At 39.8% G+C, this 21,263-nt stretch overlaps 1 protein-coding gene across 14 annotated transcripts in view; it reads left to right on the forward strand.

Annotated features, from left to right (window-relative positions):
• The window catches only part of PARD3 (par-3 family cell polarity regulator), a 461,531-nt gene that overhangs the window by 148,539 nt on the left and 291,729 nt on the right, over nucleotides 1–21,263 (forward strand). For all 14 annotated transcript variants that reach the window (XM_063324476.1, XM_063324481.1, XM_063324479.1 and 11 more), the window contains exon 3: nucleotides 10,241–10,421. In XM_063324476.1, the coding sequence (XP_063180546.1) occupies nucleotides 10,241–10,421 (181 nt within the window). The remainder of the gene's footprint in view (nucleotides 1–10,240; nucleotides 10,422–21,263) is intronic.

Consider the following 21,263-nt stretch of genomic DNA (forward strand, 5'->3'; position numbering starts at 1 on the left):
TCCCGTACCCACAAGCTCAGCTGCATGGAGAACAATCTGGGTATCTTTTTGAGCCTTGTCCTTTTAGGAAAGGAGGGAGACTTTCATAGTGCACTCTAAAAACGTAAAATGTAAAAGTGTAAAATATAAAAGTAATATTAACAACATTGTCCTCAGTGTGGTTCACATATATTAATTTTTGCTGAGTGATCAAAAATGGAGGAGATGAAATTGGCTTATTCACATGCTCAGATATGTCCCTGCTACTTTCCAAGCACAGCACTCTCTCTTCTGATACTGTGTTTTCTTTACGCACCTCTTTAAAGCCAGGACAGATATTTTTTTTTTCCTATTTCTTTTCAAAATGAGCTAAGAAGATACCATCGTAAATCATATATTGTGGTAATTTTGCAGAGTATGTCCTTAGCCTTGAACAAGAGGGCTGTTTTTACAGACGGATTTTGGAAGAAATCTTTTCCGTATAAATTGAGGATTTAAGGAAATAACAGGGTAGCATTATACTCTATATGCTTTCAAAGGAAGAGTCGGTGAAGAAACAACCCATTACAAAAATCCAATGATAAAATACCTGTGATTGAAAAACTTTCTAATTTAGGACAGAGATATTTTTCCCAGCTCTTCTCATAGCCCAAACGAGCGTGGAATTAAGCATTTTGGTACCTGCTGCGTGGAGGGACTGTAGCAACTGAGGAAAGCAAACTTCTCTCTAAGTGTAAAACCTCCATTTTTGCTGAGAAGCATCAGAGAAAAAAAAAAAGACTGTTTAAAAGAAATGAGGATGTTCTTCTCTATTCTTGCAGTCTCGTGTTAGAGTAGTTTTGTGTTTAGTTGCAAGCTCTGGAATCTCTTACCCCATCATCTTAATCAAACCACTGTTGCAGCATTTGAGATGCTGAGATGTGTCAGCAGCATTTCTGCTTTTTGGATTTTGCACGGCTGCCCCCATCGTCCTAGAGATGAGTGCGGCGATGGCACTGCCCACACTCTCTCCAGGTCTTAGCTTAACAGCTGTGGGTACTGGCGCTGATTAATGCATTCAGTCGTTAACTCCATTGAGAAGGCTGGGATCAGTAGCTAATTCATACTGGTTGTGGAGCCTTCCTTAGTGCGGTTAAAACTAACAGCAGAAATGCAGCATTCAGGAGCATGAGTTAATGTAACAAACTGGAGCTTCTATCTGTTCCTGGCCCAGGTGAGTATGCTCTACCAAAAAGAAACCCACCTACTGGCATCTATGTCCTTCTCCCCGTGTCTGTCAGCTTCAGAAAACTGCAGAATTCTTCTACTTCTCTTTCTGCCAGCAATGCCTTCTGGCCACGCAGGACAGGGCTGCTGGGTTGTCTGTCTGTAGGAGATGACAAAGATAGCTGGTTTTTTTGGCCATGGAAGCTATCTGGTGAAGGAGTCCAAGATCCAGCTCTGGTGTTGGACTTGTTGTGTCCATGCAGTAGGTTCAGTTGGATAAGTAGATCAGAAGAAGGACTTTCCAGGATAACCAGTTTGTGCGTGCTCTGTATGTGCTGTGTCTGTTGGGCCACACACAAAGGCTGGTGGCTTGAGTCTCATTCAGTACGTTATGCAGAAGTGGGATGTCTGGTACATTCAAGGTTTGAGGTTGTGAAAAAGCAAATCCGGCCAACCTGACAGGCAACTTAGTGGCAGCTACCTCTAACAGCCCCCATAATACTTCTAACGCCGCTCAGTTATTGTCTTATTTTTTGGTCTAAACCTCAGCATGACTTAACCCATGGAAGTCAAGAAGGGAACATTTCAGGCGGAATATACACAAATTACTTTCCACAGTGCCATAGTCATGCTTGCTTTTAGTCTGTTGCTCGTCAATAGAGGGGAAAAGGGAGGAAAAGTCTTTTAAATATATGTAATATTAAACTACTATGTTTTAAATATTTTAGAATTTTAAATGCATTTTAAATATATTTAATAGTCTGGGAACTTACAGGATAGTACCTAAAAACTGCATTTAATTCCTACTGGGAGAAGATGAGATTGCAATTTAATATTGGTTCTAGAATTTCTCAGATCAAAGTGCTGTAGGAAATGAATAATCAAAAGCAATGTTTTTAATAAAAAGCTTGTATATTTACTTCAGAATGGTTTCTTAGATTTAAGGAATCATGAAAGCAGAAGGTTTTTAAACTGTCTGTAAAATTAAAGTGTCTTTTGAATCAATAGATGAGTTCTGATCTTGCAAATATGATTTAACTTGATATGTTGAGCTTTGAAAGTCAAGGGTATTTACTTAGTCAGCAGGTTTGAGAATGACTTTCAGTGAGACCTATGATGTATTTTCCAGCAGTGGTTATTTTATATCATGGGGTTTTGAGGGGGGCAAATTATGTTCAGCAAAGGCAAATGCGGAGTCCTGCCCATGGGCTAGAATAACTCCATGCAGCAGTATGGGCTGGGGGCCCACTGCCTGGGTAGGAACAGACCTGGTGGACAACCCACTGAACGGGAGTCAGCAGTATGCCCTTGTGATAAAGACAACCAGCTCCATCCTGGGCTGTATTAGCAAGCCTGTAGCCAGCGGAGTGGGAGAAGTGACTGACCCAACCAAAGGCCACCAGGGTGAGTCAGGGGGCTGGAGACCATCACAGGGAAAGGGAGGCCTTCAAGGGTGCTGGATGGCCATGCGGTTACCTAAGGCATGGCATTCTTGATATAGCTGCTCTCTATCAGGTATGGAGAAGACGGAGCTAGACTTCTCTGAGATGCACAGGAGTAGTGTGAGGGGCAACAGACACAAATTACAACAAGGGAAGTTTCAACTTGATACAGGGAAGTTTTTTTTCTGAAAACCAAGAGTGGTCAACCACAGGGAGAGGTTGCCAAGAGAAGTTGTGGAGTCTCTATCCTCGTGGTTACTCAAAAACTGACTCGATGTGGCCCCGAGCAGCCTCCTCTCACTGACCCTGATTTGAACAAGGGCTTGGACCAGATGATCTCCAGAGGTGACTTCCAGTTCAGGTTATCCTATGATTCTACATGAGTTTACGCTTCTGTATAATCCACAGAAGATCTAATACAAAGTGTTAATTCGATGGTAGAATGTGACCCTTAAAATGTCCTTTATATTTTTCCAAAAGCAATAATGCAGTGAAGTTATGAGAATATCGGTTGTTTGGCACCTTTCTAGCTACATTACTTTGAAAAGTTGTTATGAAAAGCTAGTTTTGTCTTGGTGACTGCAGCTGATTATTTAGGACAGGTCAAGATTTTCTTGAAATTATAAAGGTTTATTGTTTGTGTTACAGTTTGTCTGAAATGGAAACTGTGCTTGTCCTTTTTCTCCTTTTGAAATGTTGTGTGGTCTGTGAGTGTGTTGAGGGGACACTCAGGTTGCACATATAGCACAGAATGCCCTTAAATGCTGCTATTTTTGCTAATTGATCTTTTTTTTTTTCTATGTCTGTGGGCAGTAGTGCGTTATTTGTGAAAATGTCCATTTTTTTCTCTATTTCCTCTTACCAGTTCATTGAGACAGTAGTTATATTTAAATGGGTTTTTAATGAGCCATGTAGAAAAGTGAAGCTCAAGGAATAATAAGTATTTGGGTCTGCTGTGGGGCTATTAAAGTCAGTTCAGAAAGCCTAGAAATTGTTTTCATGTTTAGTTTATTTCATATCTAAATAATAATTGGCTACTTCTTTGCTAATTATTTTCTCTAATTTATGTTTTTTTTCTCTTATAGTCATCTGTTCATTCACAAGGAACTTGTATTTCAGGACGTTTTGGAGTCTGAGGTGCCATTAGCTGAAATTTGATTTACTGCTGGGCCTTGTTAAACAAGGACTCTTTGGTTCTGCGTTGTAACCTGGACTGAGTAATATGCGGGCTGCTTTGGGTACACCTGGTTTTTGCCAACCCTGAAGACTTACTGTAGAAAACTGCGTATATTCTCTTGCAATCTGCTTTGGTTGTGCTCATTGCAGAGGAAATGTGTGGTCAGTTCTGTGGTTGCCTTGCAGGTTTGCTGTGTGGGCTTGCTTAAGCCTAGAAAAGTTTTTTGCTGAGGAAAGGACGCCAGTGATGCTCGCGTTTAAATTTTCTGCCAGCCTCCTCCACGTTCTCTTTCCAGATGCTTGCTGCACATGTCTGAAAGTGTATGGCAGTGCTCTGAGAGTGACTGCAATCTCTCACATCAGCAGATCCAGGTGTCTGTCAGAACGTGTGTGCAGACAGGGACCTGTACTTTGGGACTGCAGGACAGGGCTGGGCTTAACCCTCTGGCATCAGGGTTTAAAGGAGATGCTTGGAAGTAGCTATTTTAGGTGGAGATATATTGACCAGGCTAATTTAGAATCTCATTTGGACCATCAAAATCTCTCTTTTCAAGGGCCAAAGTCTCCTGTGAAAAAGTTATTTATTCAGTTATTAGAGCATGAACTGAGAACTAGAATCCTTGCCAGCGTGGGCGCCTCACTGGAGGTGGGTGTTGAGCTGCTCCATCACTCAGAGCTGTCTCAGGAGGTCTATGCTCTCTGTTCTGCTGGAAGCAGAAGAATAATTCCTTGTGTGAAAGGCAGTTTCATACACGAATGGCCGTCCTGCAGGAGAAGATGTGCAGCATAAATGCCAGAAGAGCACAGCAGCTGTGCAAGGGAAGACCACATCTGGAAGCTGTTGTATGGGCCAGGAGGGGAAGTGCACGGCTCAGCCAGCAGAATCGAGATGCTTCTGGTTGCTCAACAGATCAACTACCGAGCAATTGGTCACTGAACAGTGGAAAAAGTTGGGAATGTCCTTGTATGAAATTATCTGCTAAGTGTCCTTCTGGTGAGAAGAAACCAGATATTTAAAATGTCTCCTAATCATTAAAAAAGATAAGTGATTTCAGGTTCACTCTTTGTTAAAAAGAGCAAACAAGAAGCGCAGAGGATGCAAAGACCAGAGGATGCGAAAACCAGAATTTCACTTGCTGGCTATCTAGCAACAGAATAGAGCTGTAATCCTAACTGACGTTAAAATATGTCTGAAATCATCACTGGTGCCTGCTGATGAACCAGTATGAGATTCATCAATAAATATTAAAAAAGAATTAACAAATTTTGGTTAGATAGTTAGGAATATGCAAAATTCAAGTGATCTTTTTGACAATCTTACTTGTCATAGTGGGGGGAAAAATACACCAGAAGTTTCTATCTTTACGAAGTTTCCGTCAAGTGGAGGATTTCTGGTTTTGTACTGGAGATGACCTGATAGCACCATTTGACAGTGATGGATTGTTTTATATGGTCTTACTACTTAATGAAAATGTAAACAACCATTGCTGGTACGAATAGTTTTTTAATCCAGTTAATTAACATTCAAGTACTTAATCTAGTCAATTAATTAAGACTGCATATGTGTTTACTAATTTTTAATTACCTTAGAATAGACGGAAATTGTAATAATTAATGTTGGAATGCAGACTGCTGCTGCTGTGTCAATATTAAAGTAAATCAGTCTTCTTGCTTTTTATTTATTTAAGTATAACCTGGCGAGTATGATATGTTGAGTCCCAGACAGAGCAATAGAGAAGCTCATCCTGGTGTCTCTTCCAGAAAGAACTAAAGGTTGGAGTGTAATTAATTCTGTACAGTGTGGTGTTGTGGCAGGTCAGTCAGATGTGCTATAGAGCGCTGAATGCAGTTACCTGCTGGAATGCCTTCCTCCCATGCCACAGCCAAAGGCGTCTCAGTAAAACTTTGGTTTGATATCTCAGGCTGTAGAATCATTTCTTTGTAAGCCATTTGTTTGATGAAGCTGGTATATTTAGCAAAAAGGATTGAATTATGCTGCTTCCTCTTTTTCTGTTTGCTGTAAAAAGAGTCTTGATCAGTTAAGAGAGGAGTGTCAAGTTGGTAGCTGGTTTTTAAACTGTATTCCTATTTTTTTTTTTTTTTTTTTTTTTTTTTTTTTGGTCTTCAGAGAATGATGGTAGCAATAAAAAAAACACCTCTTAAAAATATCCTAAGGATCACAAGTATGATTTTTACCAGTGGGGTAACTGTTGAGTTTTACTGCAGTTCCTTGTATTTAAAAAAAATTGCCGTTGGTCAGACACTGAATGTTGTTCCCTTTTAAAAAAAGTCATATCTTTTGTTGATAATTCATAAGATTACTTATATTTCTTGCCCTGGAGTTTAAAAAATAGAAGTATTTTTGTTTATGCATATTGACCTTTCAAGGACTTACTCTAATTCCATTGCTGAAATGGAATGAACCTTTCCATAAGTTGTGATCTGAACAAAGCTGCTCTCTTTATATTTGAAAGTGCTACTGAATATTTAAAACTCCATTTTTTCTTGAAAAATTAGTATGTGCTTACACTGGTTACCAAATTCTTATCTTGTTCAAACTGATGATGCTTCCTGTGGCAGCTTACACAGATGAAGAATGTGGATCTGTATTGAAACCTCCTTTCCGTTGCTTTTTGCCATATTATAATTAGAAATGTAAACATGCCAGTATAAATTAAGCCTATCACTTACTAAATTTGTTTTGAGAAGACAAAGTGGTTTGTTGCCACTTGATTTTATTTCTGTTTTCCAGATTTTTAGTTCAGTGATTGAAAAATGCAAATACTGTGTTCTGTTACCGCCGGTCATTAAAACAGCTGTAATCTATTTAACCATATTTTCAGGTCTTTGATGCATTCAAGTTCAGGTCCCATGGAATAGCGGGTGGATAACTTATAACAGCTACTATTATTATTTGTTATTATTGTTGATGTGAAATTTGGTCTTTGGCTGTGGGTTTGTCTTTTTTTTTTTTTTTTAAAAAAAAGGTTCAAACAAGCCAAATGGTTCCAACTTTCACTGAATTTTGGTCGAGGATCTTTTGAAGCGCTATTATTGCCCTGATATTGAAGACCCAAGCTATTTTCTGCTTTCTTCATGCATGGTTATGGTTTGTTCAGCCCTTCTGCTGATCCCTTCTGCAAAGAATGGATGGTATAGATGAGTATCTCAGGTCACTGCAAGTGATGAGATCTAAAACTGAAGGACAGAGAACAGGAGGCACAGCTCATGTGAGGTATTGGAAGTAATCATAGAGTGATTCTAAAAAGGAGTATGCAGGTCATTGCATTTGAAGACTGACACTGTGCGTGGTTATGGTAATTTCAGTCATTTATTTCTAAGTAAAAAAAAAAAAAAGTCAACATGGAAGCAGTTTCTCTACAGAAAAGATGCTGTTGTTTCCAGAAAAGATAGTCATCTTTGTTTTTTACTCTCTTTGTAAATCTCATATTTAAAGCCCAGCAAAATACCATAGGTTTACCATTGACTTTAGGGCTGATAAAAGCTGGTCTAGTAATCTGTGCTCCATGCTTTGCCAAAACATGTCTTTGGCCTTTAAACATGACTGGCATCTCGCTAAAAGGCCATTTGTTTCCCTGGCATATTATTGCTGTGGATTTCTGCTGCAAAGGTTTCTTCGTAGGCCCAGCGACCCACTCGGGTGGCTTCGCTCTACGTAGCCGTAAGGTGGCTCTTCTGATGATTTTTGTTTTGTTTCTTGTTCCTGCAAAAATGGTAGTTGAGCTGTGATTTCAGGGCCTCGAGAGGTACAAAAGTACACACTTCTGTGTGTCCTCTCCTTATCCTTGAAGAATTGCCCTTGATTAAAATAAAATGTGTTGGAGAAATCAGAATTGAATGCTTGATATCAGAATACAGTGGAAGATGTTCTGGCTGTCCTTGTTTCCTGTGAGCTCACCGTCATCCACGGAGTGGCATATCAAGCTCTGGAAATCAAGATCCAACACTGTCTAGTCACAGTAAGTCTTCCAGTCCCGAAGACTTTCTAGCTCATTATGAGGAGCGAGCATACCTTTGCAACGCTGTTTTACAATGAACTTCCTAACCTGCCTAGCAGAGCTGATGCAAACCCGGGTTGAATTATAACCTGCTACTGTAGAATAAAATGTAACGCTAATTAGAATTGGAGAAGACTAACATGGCTTGTATTTCTTCACATGTTGTATGCAAAAATGTTACAGCTTGGTATGATTTTTAATAGAACTGAAGCCTTTTGAAGGTTTGATGCTGTCAAAGTGGCAAATACCTGCTAAAATACATAAGATCAAAAGCTAAGCTTGAAATGAGAAGCATTCGTTTTCAGATGTTCTGAAGTCATAGGATGTAGACTGTCTTGAATAGGCAAAAAGCCGGAGGCAACTTACAGTACCAACACACATATATAGAGATTTATATGCACATACCTTTTTACATATATATTATATATATATTTTATATATATATAGAGATATATATATATCTCAATACTTGCAGCAGCATGCATTGAGTAATACTTTTTAATCAGCCTCAAAGGAACAGAATGTAATTTGGGGATTTATCTTGATACATGCCATGCAAAGGAGAAAAAGATTTGATGTTTCATGCCTAGAATTCTTAAATACATCGTGTGTGTTTTGTTCTGATACCTTGCACCTCTTCACTTGTGGATTAATTTATTTTCAGTTGCTGGAGATGGGTAATTAGCTTGTTATAAAACAGATAGTTAAAGTGTTGTGGTAAAGTCTGCTTCTTTTGAGAAATACACTTCAATTTATGTCAGCATTGGTATTTCACAATGTGTTAAAAAAATTAAATTTCCAATATTCTTGAGCTACTGACATTTTAGGTTTTATCACGTCTCTTTTGTTGCTTTCCTGTGTGTAGATTTCTCAAGCGTAAAATAATGAATTGTATGTTAAAAGCATGTTCTAGCTGTCTGCAGCTCCAGCCTGGTTTTCCTTCTGCTCCCTACCTTTCAAATAGCACTGGAGAGAGCACGGACGTTTTACCCATTACCAGTTCATTCTTTCTGGTCGGTGCATGCCAGAGCCTAAATTTGCATTAGGTATGGAATTACTGGCAGAAGTTTGCTACTCTCTGCAATTTCAAAACTACTCGTTATAAAAGTTAATGCCTGAAAGTACTTTCAAAAGCTGAATTCCCGAATGGTTTCCACTTGGGCTTACAGTGCGGTTTTCAAATTTTTTTACTGATGTTTGTGTAAGCTAGATTTGAGTAAAGGGACTAATATTAAAATGTGTAGGATGAGATGATGCCAGATTCACTTAAAAAAAAAAAAAAAGAAAAGAAAAGAGAAAGTGACCTCTGATTCCTTTAGTTTATACAAAGCTTTAAGTGTTGTTCTAACAAAATAAACAATTGCGGAGATCAGCGTAGGTTTAAGTTGATTTGGTCCATTTACCCTACCAATTTGGACAGAAGAATGTAACGCTTTCTTAGAAATGTCTTTCAAATATTACATTATAGATTAATTTATAGGCTGCAGAATGCTGTTATCCATAACACTTTTTTTACTCATCTTGAAAATTAATTCTAAAATTAAATGTGTATAAGAGCTGGCCTTTTCCCTTTCAGTAGGTCATAGAAGATAAATTGGAATAAATTATTTGTTTCAAATAAAAGCCTTCATTTACAGTGGAAAAATTTTCTTGGATTTACCGAAAAACACTGTGATGTTTTTCCTATTTCCCTTGCAGTGGTGAACACTGATTTAGTAAATCTTTATTAAATTACTGACTTGGCTAAGTTTCAAATTGGGTTTGAGTTCTTAGGCTCATCTTGGAGAAGTTGATCTCTGAAAATTTGATGAAAGAAATTTTGCAAGGGAAGCCCACAACTTAAATTGTATAAATAGAGAATAAATTAATAGATAATAGACTAATGGATGATAATTTGCAGTGATTATAACACTCTAGGGTGGCTTCATATTTTGCCTGTAGCTTTCAAGGTATATTAACAATATTTCTCATTGTATGTTTTTATTCTGTAAAAATGTGGTTTTGCTCATGATTTGACTTTTTAGTAATGATGCATATAGAGGTTTCAAAACACAGGTGATAAATTCCAGTGCACGGGCATCGATCGGCACTCGGGTAGTTTTCTGCAGTTCTGGGTAAGATGCAGTGGATTGCTGGGGAAGGTGCAACCCTTCCTTTCCTGACTTGGTGCCATTCACTCTGTGGCACGCAGGGATGGGTTTTGTGTCCCATCGGAGCTGTTGACCCTTTGTACTATCCAATTAATGTCTGCCTTTCCTTGAGCTGATGATGTTGTGATCTAGGCATTGATCTGAGTCTCTGCTGATAGACGTTTCTTGCTCTTTGGTGGGAAGAAGTGATGAAATGCTGATCTACAATGGCACTTTGTTGTTGAAAGTTTTTTTTATTTTTAACGGTAGATTAAATTGTCATTTGCAGCTTGTAGCTGTGTTTGATGAGCAAGATCCACACCATGGAGGTGACGGCACCAGCGCCAGCTCGACGGGGACGCAAAGCCCGGAGATTTTTGGCAGTGAGCTTGGCTCCAACACGGCGTCGGCCTTTCAGCCTTACCAAGCAACAAGTGAAATTGAGGTCACCCCTTCAGTCCTTCGTGCAAGTAAGTAAACGTTCTCGGTATCTCAGCGTGTTTCATCTTAATTTACAAGGATGCCAAGTGCTGTTACCCATTCATGCTGCTGGGAATATGATTCATTATCTGTCCTTATCAAAAGCTGATCAAAATTGAGAAACTGCGTAAATGCTTGTTGCATGCAAGTAAACAAACCTTTCTGTTTTAATAAATTATTTATAAACTGCTTTTAGGAACAATAAGCTCCTTCTGTGCTGCCAGTTTAAAATTGTCCTCACACTGAAAATCACAGCAAAGTTTCCAAATGCAATTTTCAGTTTTCCAGTTTTATTCCATCTAATGAAGAAAAGGGTAAAAAGAAACTACAGATAGGAGCACTTTCTGCTGAACCTGTCAATGTTGCTAGGTTATGCTTGTCACCTTTCCGTAAAAACACCTGCTGATATGTGCATTTACTGGGTTGCAAAAATACACTTTAAAACCCAGAAACCATAACCAGGAACATCGCTTTATTTTGTTTATTTCAACATGGGGAAGATTTGTTGCAAAGCCACAAAGGAAGGAATTCACAGTTCTTGCTCAGGCAGGATCTTTGAATATTTCAGCTTACTAAGAAGAAGAATCACCAAATGAAACTTAGTGTGTAATTTTCATTGTTGTTAAAAGTACCATGCAAACAAGACAATGTTGGATAAAGCATTGTGCCCCACTTACAAAAATGTCTATCATTTTGCTCACCGAAGTTTTGAAGTAGTGATTCCGTTCCAGAAAATTCTTGTCAGAAGTCATTATCAGTCAGACCTTTGATATTCTACAGATAATAGCATTTTAAACAACTATTTGTAATGCCCAAGAGATTACTTTTCTGAAGGTGTTTTTTTTAATGGATAAAATCTGTGTTTAAGTAATCGGGTAAAACACAAATGGAAAAGTTACAGCTCTATATTAAGTTTGAGGGGTTTTGTACAAGAGTGTTTTCTATAAAATTAAGGGAACCACATTTAACAATTAGCTTACATAGACTTGAACGTGTATCTTTTCATGCTATAACTATGCTTCATTGCAACACAGAATTAAATTAGGGAAAGGATTAATGGCAGAATAAAGAAGCATCCTGGAATTTCAGGACCCTTCTGTTTTGCTGTCACTAGGGTATGCCACTGCTTAATGCATATCTCATTTCCATGCATAAGCCAAAAAGCTGTCCTCCTGGGTTCTCCACTTCGGGGGGTTAGAGCAGGCAAATATATTTTCTCCTTAGTGTGATCATCTGGTGTATTAGTGCATCAAAATCGCATAGCACAGATAAAATTCGGTGATATATCGGACAGCTCACTTATCTTTGGTGTCACTCTGGAAAATACATGGAATTCTTAGCTAGTTCACTGATTGCTAAAATGGCCAAAAAGCGCTTTGAGACCCTACAATACAAAGGTCTATAGAAATGCACAAGACTTAAAACTGTTGTTAAGAATTATAGCTCTTTTGACACTTTTATAAAAGCGTGCAAAAATAAAATGGGTGAAACAATTTGTCATAAATGTGTTATCACAAATCAGAGATGTCCTCTTGTCTAGCCAATTGCTTTTTTTTAATACTGACAATTAGATGTATTTTTTTTTTTAAATGTTCCAAACCACAGGCTTAGCATCCCAGTCCAGTAATACTATCCCATATTAAACATACCTATTTCAAGAATTTCATTTAAATATACATTGAAAATGGAAATAATATCCCTATTGTATTTCCTTGATAACTTGTGAAGTGAAGCATAGCATACAAATGGTATTCTCAGTATTTCAAATAATTATCTTCTTACTGTGTAAGTTCTATTCAGCAAATAAAACCCATCCAGTTTTGTGGTAGATGCAGATCCTGATTATTACATGTTGACAAGGTCATATATCTATTAATTGGATTGGAGATGGGATACAAAATTGCTGTAATTATTGTAATTTTCTAGCTAATTGCAGGGTTGGCGGTGAATATTTTACTTCTAACAAATGAAAAACAGTATTCCGTCTGAAATTGGTTTATAGCATTTTAGACATTTTGTTTTACATCTCTGGTGCTTTTTGCTCGCGAGCTGAGCTCTTGTTTCTCAGCAGTTCTCTGGCAGAAGCGTAGCTTTGTGCCATTCTGCTCCCGCTCACCGGCACCCGAGGGGTGAGCGGCACCCGAGGGGTACGGAGCGGGCTCCGTTCGGAGGCAGCATCTCGGTGCATTAGGCTGGGGCTTAAGGGCCTGCTGAGATTTTCCTCTCTTTGTTCTGGTTGCCATGCTACCCCTTTTGTTTGTTTATAGATCACGCCATCGCTCCTCTCCCAGCAAGGGAAAGGTTAGCTAGATCAGGTCCAGCTGGAAAAGTAATATTCATCTGGATTCCCTCTTTTCCCATGCACAAACACAGCCTGTACTTTGCACGTGGGGGGCTGTGTCAAATTGAATCTTCCTATCTAAATGTGGAAACAAAAAGGAGGCAGGCCCATACCCCCTGTGTCGTTTTGCAATGTGAAAATACAATTCGTCGATACTAGCAGTTGGTTTATTTATGTTTCCTACCTAGCTCTTTCCCTTTTAGTGCTTTTCTGTTACCCAAGTTAAACTTCCTCTTGTTGTATTTCATCAGTTGAGATGCATTTTTTTTCTAAGCATACAGTACACAAGGCGTTTTTTGTGTGTGCCTGTGTGCTTTCCGAGAAGAGGTTGGAAGCTCACTGCAGAAGATTGTTAAAGCAGACTGATGTTTATTCCCCGCTGAAATATAAACTGGAGGCGCAGGTGAAAATTGCCAAACCTAATGAGCAATTTGGCAGATAAGACAGGATGTCAGGCAGTGACAGTTCAGCAGCGGGTGCACTGCCTGTGAACCAAGTTGTTTGTTTCACAGTACTGCATTTAAATATTGTAAATAAAACCCTTTTCCAGCTACATGAGATATCGTGAAAAGGGTCATCTCTTTGTCTGCTTTTCCTTTTAAGTTATTTAGCTGTGTTAAATAACCAAGGGAGGTCTTAGTTCTTGGTCTTGGTGTGATTATATGTTGCAGGTCTCTCTGAACATTTCAGCAGTTACAGTTAAAAAGCATTTTTAATATAGAACATTATTTGCAAAATATATTTAGAGAGGTTTAGAGGACTGATTTTTTTTTTTATTTTTTTTTTTTATTTTCCTGGCCCAAAGTAGAGAAGAGCGAGGGGGCTGGGAGGTCTTTCTTGCTTCCTTTAGCTGTTTAATGGGAGGGTATCAAGAAGATAAAGCCAGACTCTTCTCACATGGACACGTTATTGCTGGAGGCAACAAACGCAAGTTACAACAAGGAAAATGCCAGGTAGATATTAGGAAAACAATTTTCACCTCAAGAGCGAAACAGGCTGCTCAGAGACTGAACGTGGCCCTGGGCAACCTGATCTAGCTGGTCCTATTTTGTGTGGAGGCGTTGGACCAAATGACCTGCGGAGATCTCATCCAACCTCTGAAGTTACCGTGTAATTCTGTGACTCGAAATAATAAAATTACATTGTTTGCTTCTTGAAGCTATTATTTGTAAAAGCAAATGATGTTCATAGCGAAATATTTAGCGGACTGTTGTGCAAGCACAACGTTGTGCACGTGCAGCTTCCCAGCATGGTTTAGGAGTGTACTGGTTTGTGGCAGTGTGACACAGATCAGCTGGCGGTGCCTTTTACCAGACTGCTGCTTTTGTTTTCAGGATGCCTTTGGTAGGTGCGTCAGTTCCTTTGAAAGGAGATATGGGGTAACTGTAAGGTTCTCCTAAAGGCTGGAGAGTAAACATCTCCCCGAAACGCTGGCCAGAGAAGTTTATTTTCTTCGTCATTTCTTAAATGATGAAGAGCTAGCTGGAAATGGTGCACTTCGGTGATGTCTTTGCTCAAGTGATCTCTGTTACATATTTTAGTAGGACTCTGAGCATCGGTTTCATATTCTGGTCACAGAAGCAGGAAAGAACCCTGGTCTAGATGAGAATGATAAGAAGCGAGTGTGCAGCTGGCTGTGAAGATGTACTAAAAGTGCAGAGGAGCAAAGAACTTGTTGCATCTTACGTCCTTGTTGACCCAGCAGCGTGGCTGTTGCTCTAAGGTTCCCTGTGTGCATGCGTGCCCTTACCCTGCAATAAGCAGCAAGTTTATTTCTCACAGGTGAGAGCATGCATGCAGACTCTGGCTGTGAATTTGTTGAGATACTGAAGTTCACGACCTTGCTTGCATTTGAATGTGTGGATCTCTCTGCGCCCTCAGAGTAGTTTTTAGTAGTTCACTGGCAAATTAGTAGGACATATCAAGTATAGCTCCTGAGGGCTCTCTTAGGTTAAGGACTGTTCAGTATTTTAATAAATCTGAACTGGTATATAGAGTATTGCATAAAAAGCTAAGATGGAGTTTCAGGCACTTTGGATGTCAAGGTTTCAGTTCAGCATTCTCTTCATACATTTATAAACTGTTTTGAAATCAGTGAGGTGTGCACAGTCACTGCATCTAGAAAGAAAAAAGTAGTTTGCAGTGCAATCCTAGTGAACAGCCAGAAGGTTCTGGGCATTGTAGCGCGTTATTATGGTGCATCTGGGCATTATGCTCTTCCATCAAAGGATCAAAGGCGAATGCTGTTGTGGGCTCACTGAAGTAGCTGTGAGCAGGAAGACTGTAGCTGAAGTGACGAGCTGAGGTGACAGACTTGGAGCAATTGTAAATAAGTTGGAGAAAGCTGAAAGAGAGCAACAAGAGTAAGATGCACTGGAGACTATGACCACGTGTTGGAAGGACTGGTTCATTTAGTTAAGAAAAGATAAAAACTGATAGGGTCCAAGGCTTCAAATGTATTTGTTTTTTCTCATTCTCCATGTCTGCTAAGAGAAGGGCAGTTGGCATTTCCTGGGGAAAGGCCATTTTTGGTAAGCTGGAGGCCTAAAAAACATTTTTACACCTCATGTAACAAGCAAGTATTTGTGGGAATGGTTCAGAGGTGTGTTCTGCGCGTTGCTGAGCGGTGCCATGCGCTGTGCTGTAAGGCAGGAAGGCAGCCAGCTGGTGGTGGCAGATCTGTCCTGTTCCTGGCAAAGCCATTGGGTTGTTTGGTAACCACGGGTGAGCCACTTCTGGCATCTGTTTTAAATACGTATATGTCTTTTCTTAGCATCTCACAATTTGAGTGTTCAAAAAATCCAATACTACGCAAACCAGTTAAAGGTGTGAGTGCATAAATAAGTGTGTGAATTTCAAGTACTTTAAAATTGCTGTTTTAAATATGGCACTTCACTGATTTCATACAAGTATTTATCTAGAGTCCCAAATGCATATTCTCAGAATTAATTTGTTAATATTTCTAAGTGCCTTTGTTTAAAGGTTTGGGACACTGCATGTTAGTATGTCGGCAAAGAACTGCAGAGGTGAGTTCATATCTGTCCTGGTTTCAAAAATGACGATGGTTTCGGCATTCTTTCCCACATATGGCCAAACTTTTTCATTCTTGTTTGTATCTCTTTGAGTCCTCATTCAACCGTGAGTCAGTTTTATATATGGAAATAAAGTCATTTTCAAGTGTTGAAGAACTAAGGAAGCAAGAGATTAGAAGAGGGAGGAAGAGAAAGATGAGTTCATCAAAAAACAGATGTTTGGAGCTTTATCAGCTGGAGTTATCTCTAGGGTTAAATAGCTGCTTACAAAATGTAGATAAAGTCATCCACATTTATAATGAAAGATTATGGCTTTAGAGGCAATGCCTGCTAAAGTCAATGGGAGGTTTTCCACTAGCTCCACCGAGCTTTGGGTCAGGTCAGCTTTCCATAATGTGAGTCTCCTTGGTCAGGAGCCTTCATCGGTGACCAGTCGGTGTTCGGGTGCCCGTCATTCCAGTGCAGTTCCAGGAATGAAATCCAAAAGATTTCCTAACCAATGTTCCCACTTTTGCTTCCTTGCCAGGTTCTCAGATGTTTCCTTTACCATGTCAGATAAAAGGAAAAGAACCCCGAACTTGAGGCTTGCACCGAGCTGTTGGCAGCTGAATAAGGAAGGTTTCTCATGCATCAGAGTTTGAGGAGAAGATTTAGCAAAGTCTGTTTCCTCACCTTCTGGTGCTCTTGCCGTTCAGGAGTTCTTATCACATATATCCCTGTAGCTCTATCAAGGATGTGATTGTTTCAAAGCCAGAGTTATTGAATCAAGAAATCAGTACCAGGTGCTGCTTTCTTCCATGAGGCTAAATTTGTTCTTTCCACAGCACAGTTCTGACTTGAGTGATCTCCAGTTGGTGTTTTCTCCAAGCATAGATCTCTGCTGTTAATTTGGGATTGTTGAGCGGTTTAAAAACCATGTGTTTTTGATGAGGCCGTGACACGTTTGTAAAAACAAATGGATTTTAAACTGCTTAAGTTTCTAAATTAACCTTTAATATCTTCAATCTTCTCAGTACACCATCAAGCAAAATACTCTAGCTTCTAGTAGGATTAAAAAAATCACTGAAACCAATAAAGTAAAGAATTTTAGAACTCTAGAGGAAGCCTAAGTAATGAGACATTTCGAGATGTCATTCCATACAGTGAGGGCTTCTATCTTTGAGTACAGATAATGGGGAGTAATAAAAAGATGGTATTGTATCTGATACCTGGTGGTATTTTTTACCATACCTACACAATGTAGTACAAGAGAGATAATAAGGAAGGGTTATGAAGATGTGAAGTATTGAATTTGAATAGTTTAAGAAGTCAGGTTTGGATATTAGTCTAAATTTGACATCTTAAATAGATTTAATGATCACTTGAACAAGAAGCTATTATGGAAATCACAGCTGTATTCTCAGAATGTTTTGATATGCATGTGTGGTGGTGTTGGTGTTGCTGGGTTTTATTTTCCCCTACTTTAAATGAAAGGTAACGTTTTCCTGAAGGGAACTGTGTTTTTATGTACGCAAAAATGTTATGCCATTTTATCCAGTCACACATTACAGTGTAGCTGCACAATTCCATTGCATTGTGGTATCATGGGTTTAATCCTGTTGTGATAAAGCTGTTTGTTTATTGAAAGAGTTCGTCAACACACATGTATCAGTAAGTTTAATAACTCTTTCTATAGATAATTTCTTGATTACTCCTCTATTTCTTGTTATTTCATTGTAAACAAACAAGAAGGAGCGCAGTGAAGGCAAAGGAACATGAATCTGAAATGAGCAGGGAATGCTTTTTCACAGTACACACAACCACTCTGAGATTTTTTTACTTTATGGAGGCATGTGTACATATTACACTTTTTTTTATTCAACAGTTTCTAAAAACCTCATGCAGTATTTATAGGTGGTACTTCTGAATTGTGATAAAACAGTATGCTTCAAGGCATCATTAATATCCAGAACCACCAGTCTGCGGGAGTAACTGGTATCCTGGTCGCATTTTGCTTTGCTTTGAGGCAACAGCGCTGGTCTCTGGGGGGTTGATTACTGACATAAGTTACTCGCAGACAATTTGCCAACAGGAGGGGATGCAGAGTTTGTCAAATGTGCTTAGTTACTCGCTCAGTCCTAGGCAGGACATCTAATGGAAAGGGTGTTGTAGGGCTAGTGAAGAGCGTTGTGCTGCTGGGGGCTCTGTGCCGTGCTGGCTGCAGGGTTACGCTGTGTTCAAGGCAGCAGCTCGTGCGCCCACCCCCCAAACAAAGAAGGATGTGGATATTTATTACCACAAGCCCAAGGCTGTAAGATATTATACTTAAAGTATATCCTCAATTAGGCTAACCTTGCACTTCAGTGAGAGCATTATTGCTTGATTTTGTTCTTAATTCACAAGGGATTCTTGCTTCCTTATTGCATTTGCAACATGTGAACTCACATACTCTTTTTTTCAGACGAGGATGTGTTTTGGAGATAGACTATCTCTTTTGGAGATTACTGGGAAAAAGTCGCTTTAAATTCTGTGTCTTGACATGTTCTTTTGAGGGGGATGAAACAGGGACAGATGGCTAGTGCTAGTTGAATAGGCTTGGTTTTTAGTTTGTTTTTTACTTACTCTCTCATGCACTGAAAAGGGCTGAAAGATGATACAGAAATAAAGGAGTGGATGAGAAATAACTTTCCATTAATTTATTGCCTTATTTCATACTTTTAGAAAGATAAAATTTGTTTCGTCTCCCACCCATCTCTTGTCGTAAATTTTAAATGAATTGCGTAAGGAAGATGAGCTCCATCTTCAGAAATGCTGTGGGTTCATATTAGGGGCAGATCAAGCATTTTGGGTGAGAATATATGTAGGAGAACTTTTCTCCAGAGATTTTGGCCCCCAATAGCAGTGGATGCCATGGATGTGACGAAGCCTGGTTTGAGCCCATGATCCCGGTCTGAGGTGAGATGAGGCATGAGCCCACCTCTGGCTCTCCTGCTGGCTCAGCTTGGCTCAGTGTCCCCGACTGGTCTGCAGGCAGGGCCCCCTCGCCTCCCCCTCTGTGACACTGCGGCGGCAGGCGGCGTTCCCCTTTGTGACATGGCGGGCACCTCGCTGGGGTGGTGTTCGCCACCCAGGCCAATGTCAGAGCTCGGCTGCTTGGGATTGGAGGCGGACATGAACTCGGGCTGTGTTCCAGGTCTGTGTTTCTTGCCTCCGTTAGGGATTTAGGTAATTGATTCTGTCAGTGTTTTTGGATTTATAGAATCGGGAAGTGATTGTATATGTGGAAGGGAGTTGGGGACCATGTGGGTTTACAAACGAAAGCAAAAAGTGGTGCTTAGGTTAAGTTAAAATATTTATACTGCTGCTTGCATGCATACAGTAAAGGGCAGTGCAAAGACAGCAATAGCAAACCATTGTGTTAGCTTCTGGAAATTGTGCATACGAGTCAGGGACTAGGCTTCTCAAAACAAACTTTGATCAACCATTAAAACCTCATCCTGTGGGGCTGGATTTGATTCACCTCTCTGTACAGCACTGTTTGCAACTGGAAGTAAAATTGGGACTCTTGGCAATTGCTGGGCAACAGCTGATTCGAAGCAGACACAACGGATGAGGTTAATATCAACAGACTTCAGGTTCTGCATCTGAGCTAAACACTCGAGGCAGTCCCGTTTCTCGTTCCTGGAGAGGAATTAGATACTTTTTGGGTGAGTTCACCTGAACTGTTTTACACCTTATTTCAGGATGTGATGGACTATGGCCTAGACTTAGCTGTGCTGGCTGATCTCCATTGATGAGAAAGATGCAAGTTCTGGAACAGATGCCAGTGGATCCCATTCTGTGTGTGACTTACCTCACACTGTAAAACTAAATTTTTATGTGAAAGACTTTTTTTTTTTTTTTTTAAGTGAAGTAGGATGTTGCCTTTGTTGCCTTACAAATGGTCATTTGTGTATTTGGAAGAGAAAGGCTAAGTGGCATTTTACAAAGCCAAGAGCTTCTCAGTTCAACCCACAGAGCAATTTTATGTGGCCATAGGAAGTTCCTACATAGCCATGATTATGCTTGGGAAGTGTATTTGGGTCATAGGCAGTATGTCATGAATGCAGATAGTCCCACGTTAGCTTTTTTTCAGATTAAAATTGGGTTTAAGAAACTTCTGTGAAATTTTATGGTTAAACCAACAGTATCATCTGCCTTGGGGGGTCTGACGCTGGTATCCAGTCACTTTATGCGGTGCTGCTCCCAAACAGGTAAACCTCTGCAAAGAGGCAGCTGTACTTTTTCTTGCCACGCGTTCTCAGACCTTGAAGTGTAACAGGTCCTGCCACGTGGCACTGAAAAGCCAGCCTAAATCTGTGGGAAGAGCATGACGCGGAGTTAATGAGCACTGAAGGGCTTGCGTTGTCTTCACTGCTCTTTGCGGTCGAGAGCCTCTGTACCCCGTTCCCTCGCGCACCGTCTGGGTGCGATGGCCGTCCTGCCCTTACCACCCTTCAGGCTGTCCCGGCTCCCTGTGGGCTCGGAAGAGGGAAGCTCTCCGTGTGCACGCCCAGCCTCTGAAGGGGGGTCTGGGGAAAGGAGCCATCCCTTGAATACAGGCTATTAAAGTAAATGCCTTTGCAGGTTTGCAGAGAGAATGACAGTGAGAAGTGACTACCGAGGCTGTTTCAAATGAAATAACATTTGAAGCAATGCTAGCAGTTCGTTTTTAGAAGATTATATAAAAGAATAAAATTGATGTTCACCAGTTTCTGATAAGTTAGAGAATGAAGAGACACACCTGCCTTGTTAATCAGCCCTGTATGAGATAAAAATTAATATTTCCATGATTTTTACTAAATCCTCTTTTGATCTCTCTGCTTTTGGTCTTTTTGGAACCAAAATCTCAGAAATGTTTTCTGCATATGAAGGCTTTATCCACCAAATATAAAAATGACGTTAGTTTCTTCTGCTCCGACCCATTTTAAGCTCTGATGTTTAAGACCTTCATTAGATGACAGAGGGATTTTAGGTCAAGCACTGCCTGACTTTTGCAATGATTTCCATCTGAAGGGTCTTGCATAGTGAAGTCTCTTCATGTTTTATTTAAAATTTTAGTTGGGCTCTTGACTCACGGAAAAATAAATAAAAATGAAGGGCTTACTAAGGGTGCCACGGTGAAAAAATTATGGAACTGCTTTTTCAAATGCACTGCATGACATTTATCCGTGAGAAATATCCATTAAGTGAGTGAATAAAGTTATTGCTCTAGTTTGACATAGTGGGTAATATTTCTGTGAGTATTGTACACGCAGATGATTTACCCCTACCTCTGTTTTAAGTTCACCTTTGAAGTAATATAACATAAGTGGACAAAGTCTTCTCGTAATCCTGCTTTCCCATAACTCTTTACTCAAAAGGTAATGTTGCAGTGAAATAAGTGTTTTCACTTTGTCCGTAAGGGCTGGGGGAAGCGTGTTTGCAGTTAGTGCTGGTAC

This window comes from Chroicocephalus ridibundus, chromosome 2 (genome assembly GCF_963924245.1).
Source record: "Chroicocephalus ridibundus chromosome 2, bChrRid1.1, whole genome shotgun sequence".
NCBI classification, from domain to species: Eukaryota; Metazoa; Chordata; class Aves; order Charadriiformes; family Laridae; genus Chroicocephalus; species Chroicocephalus ridibundus.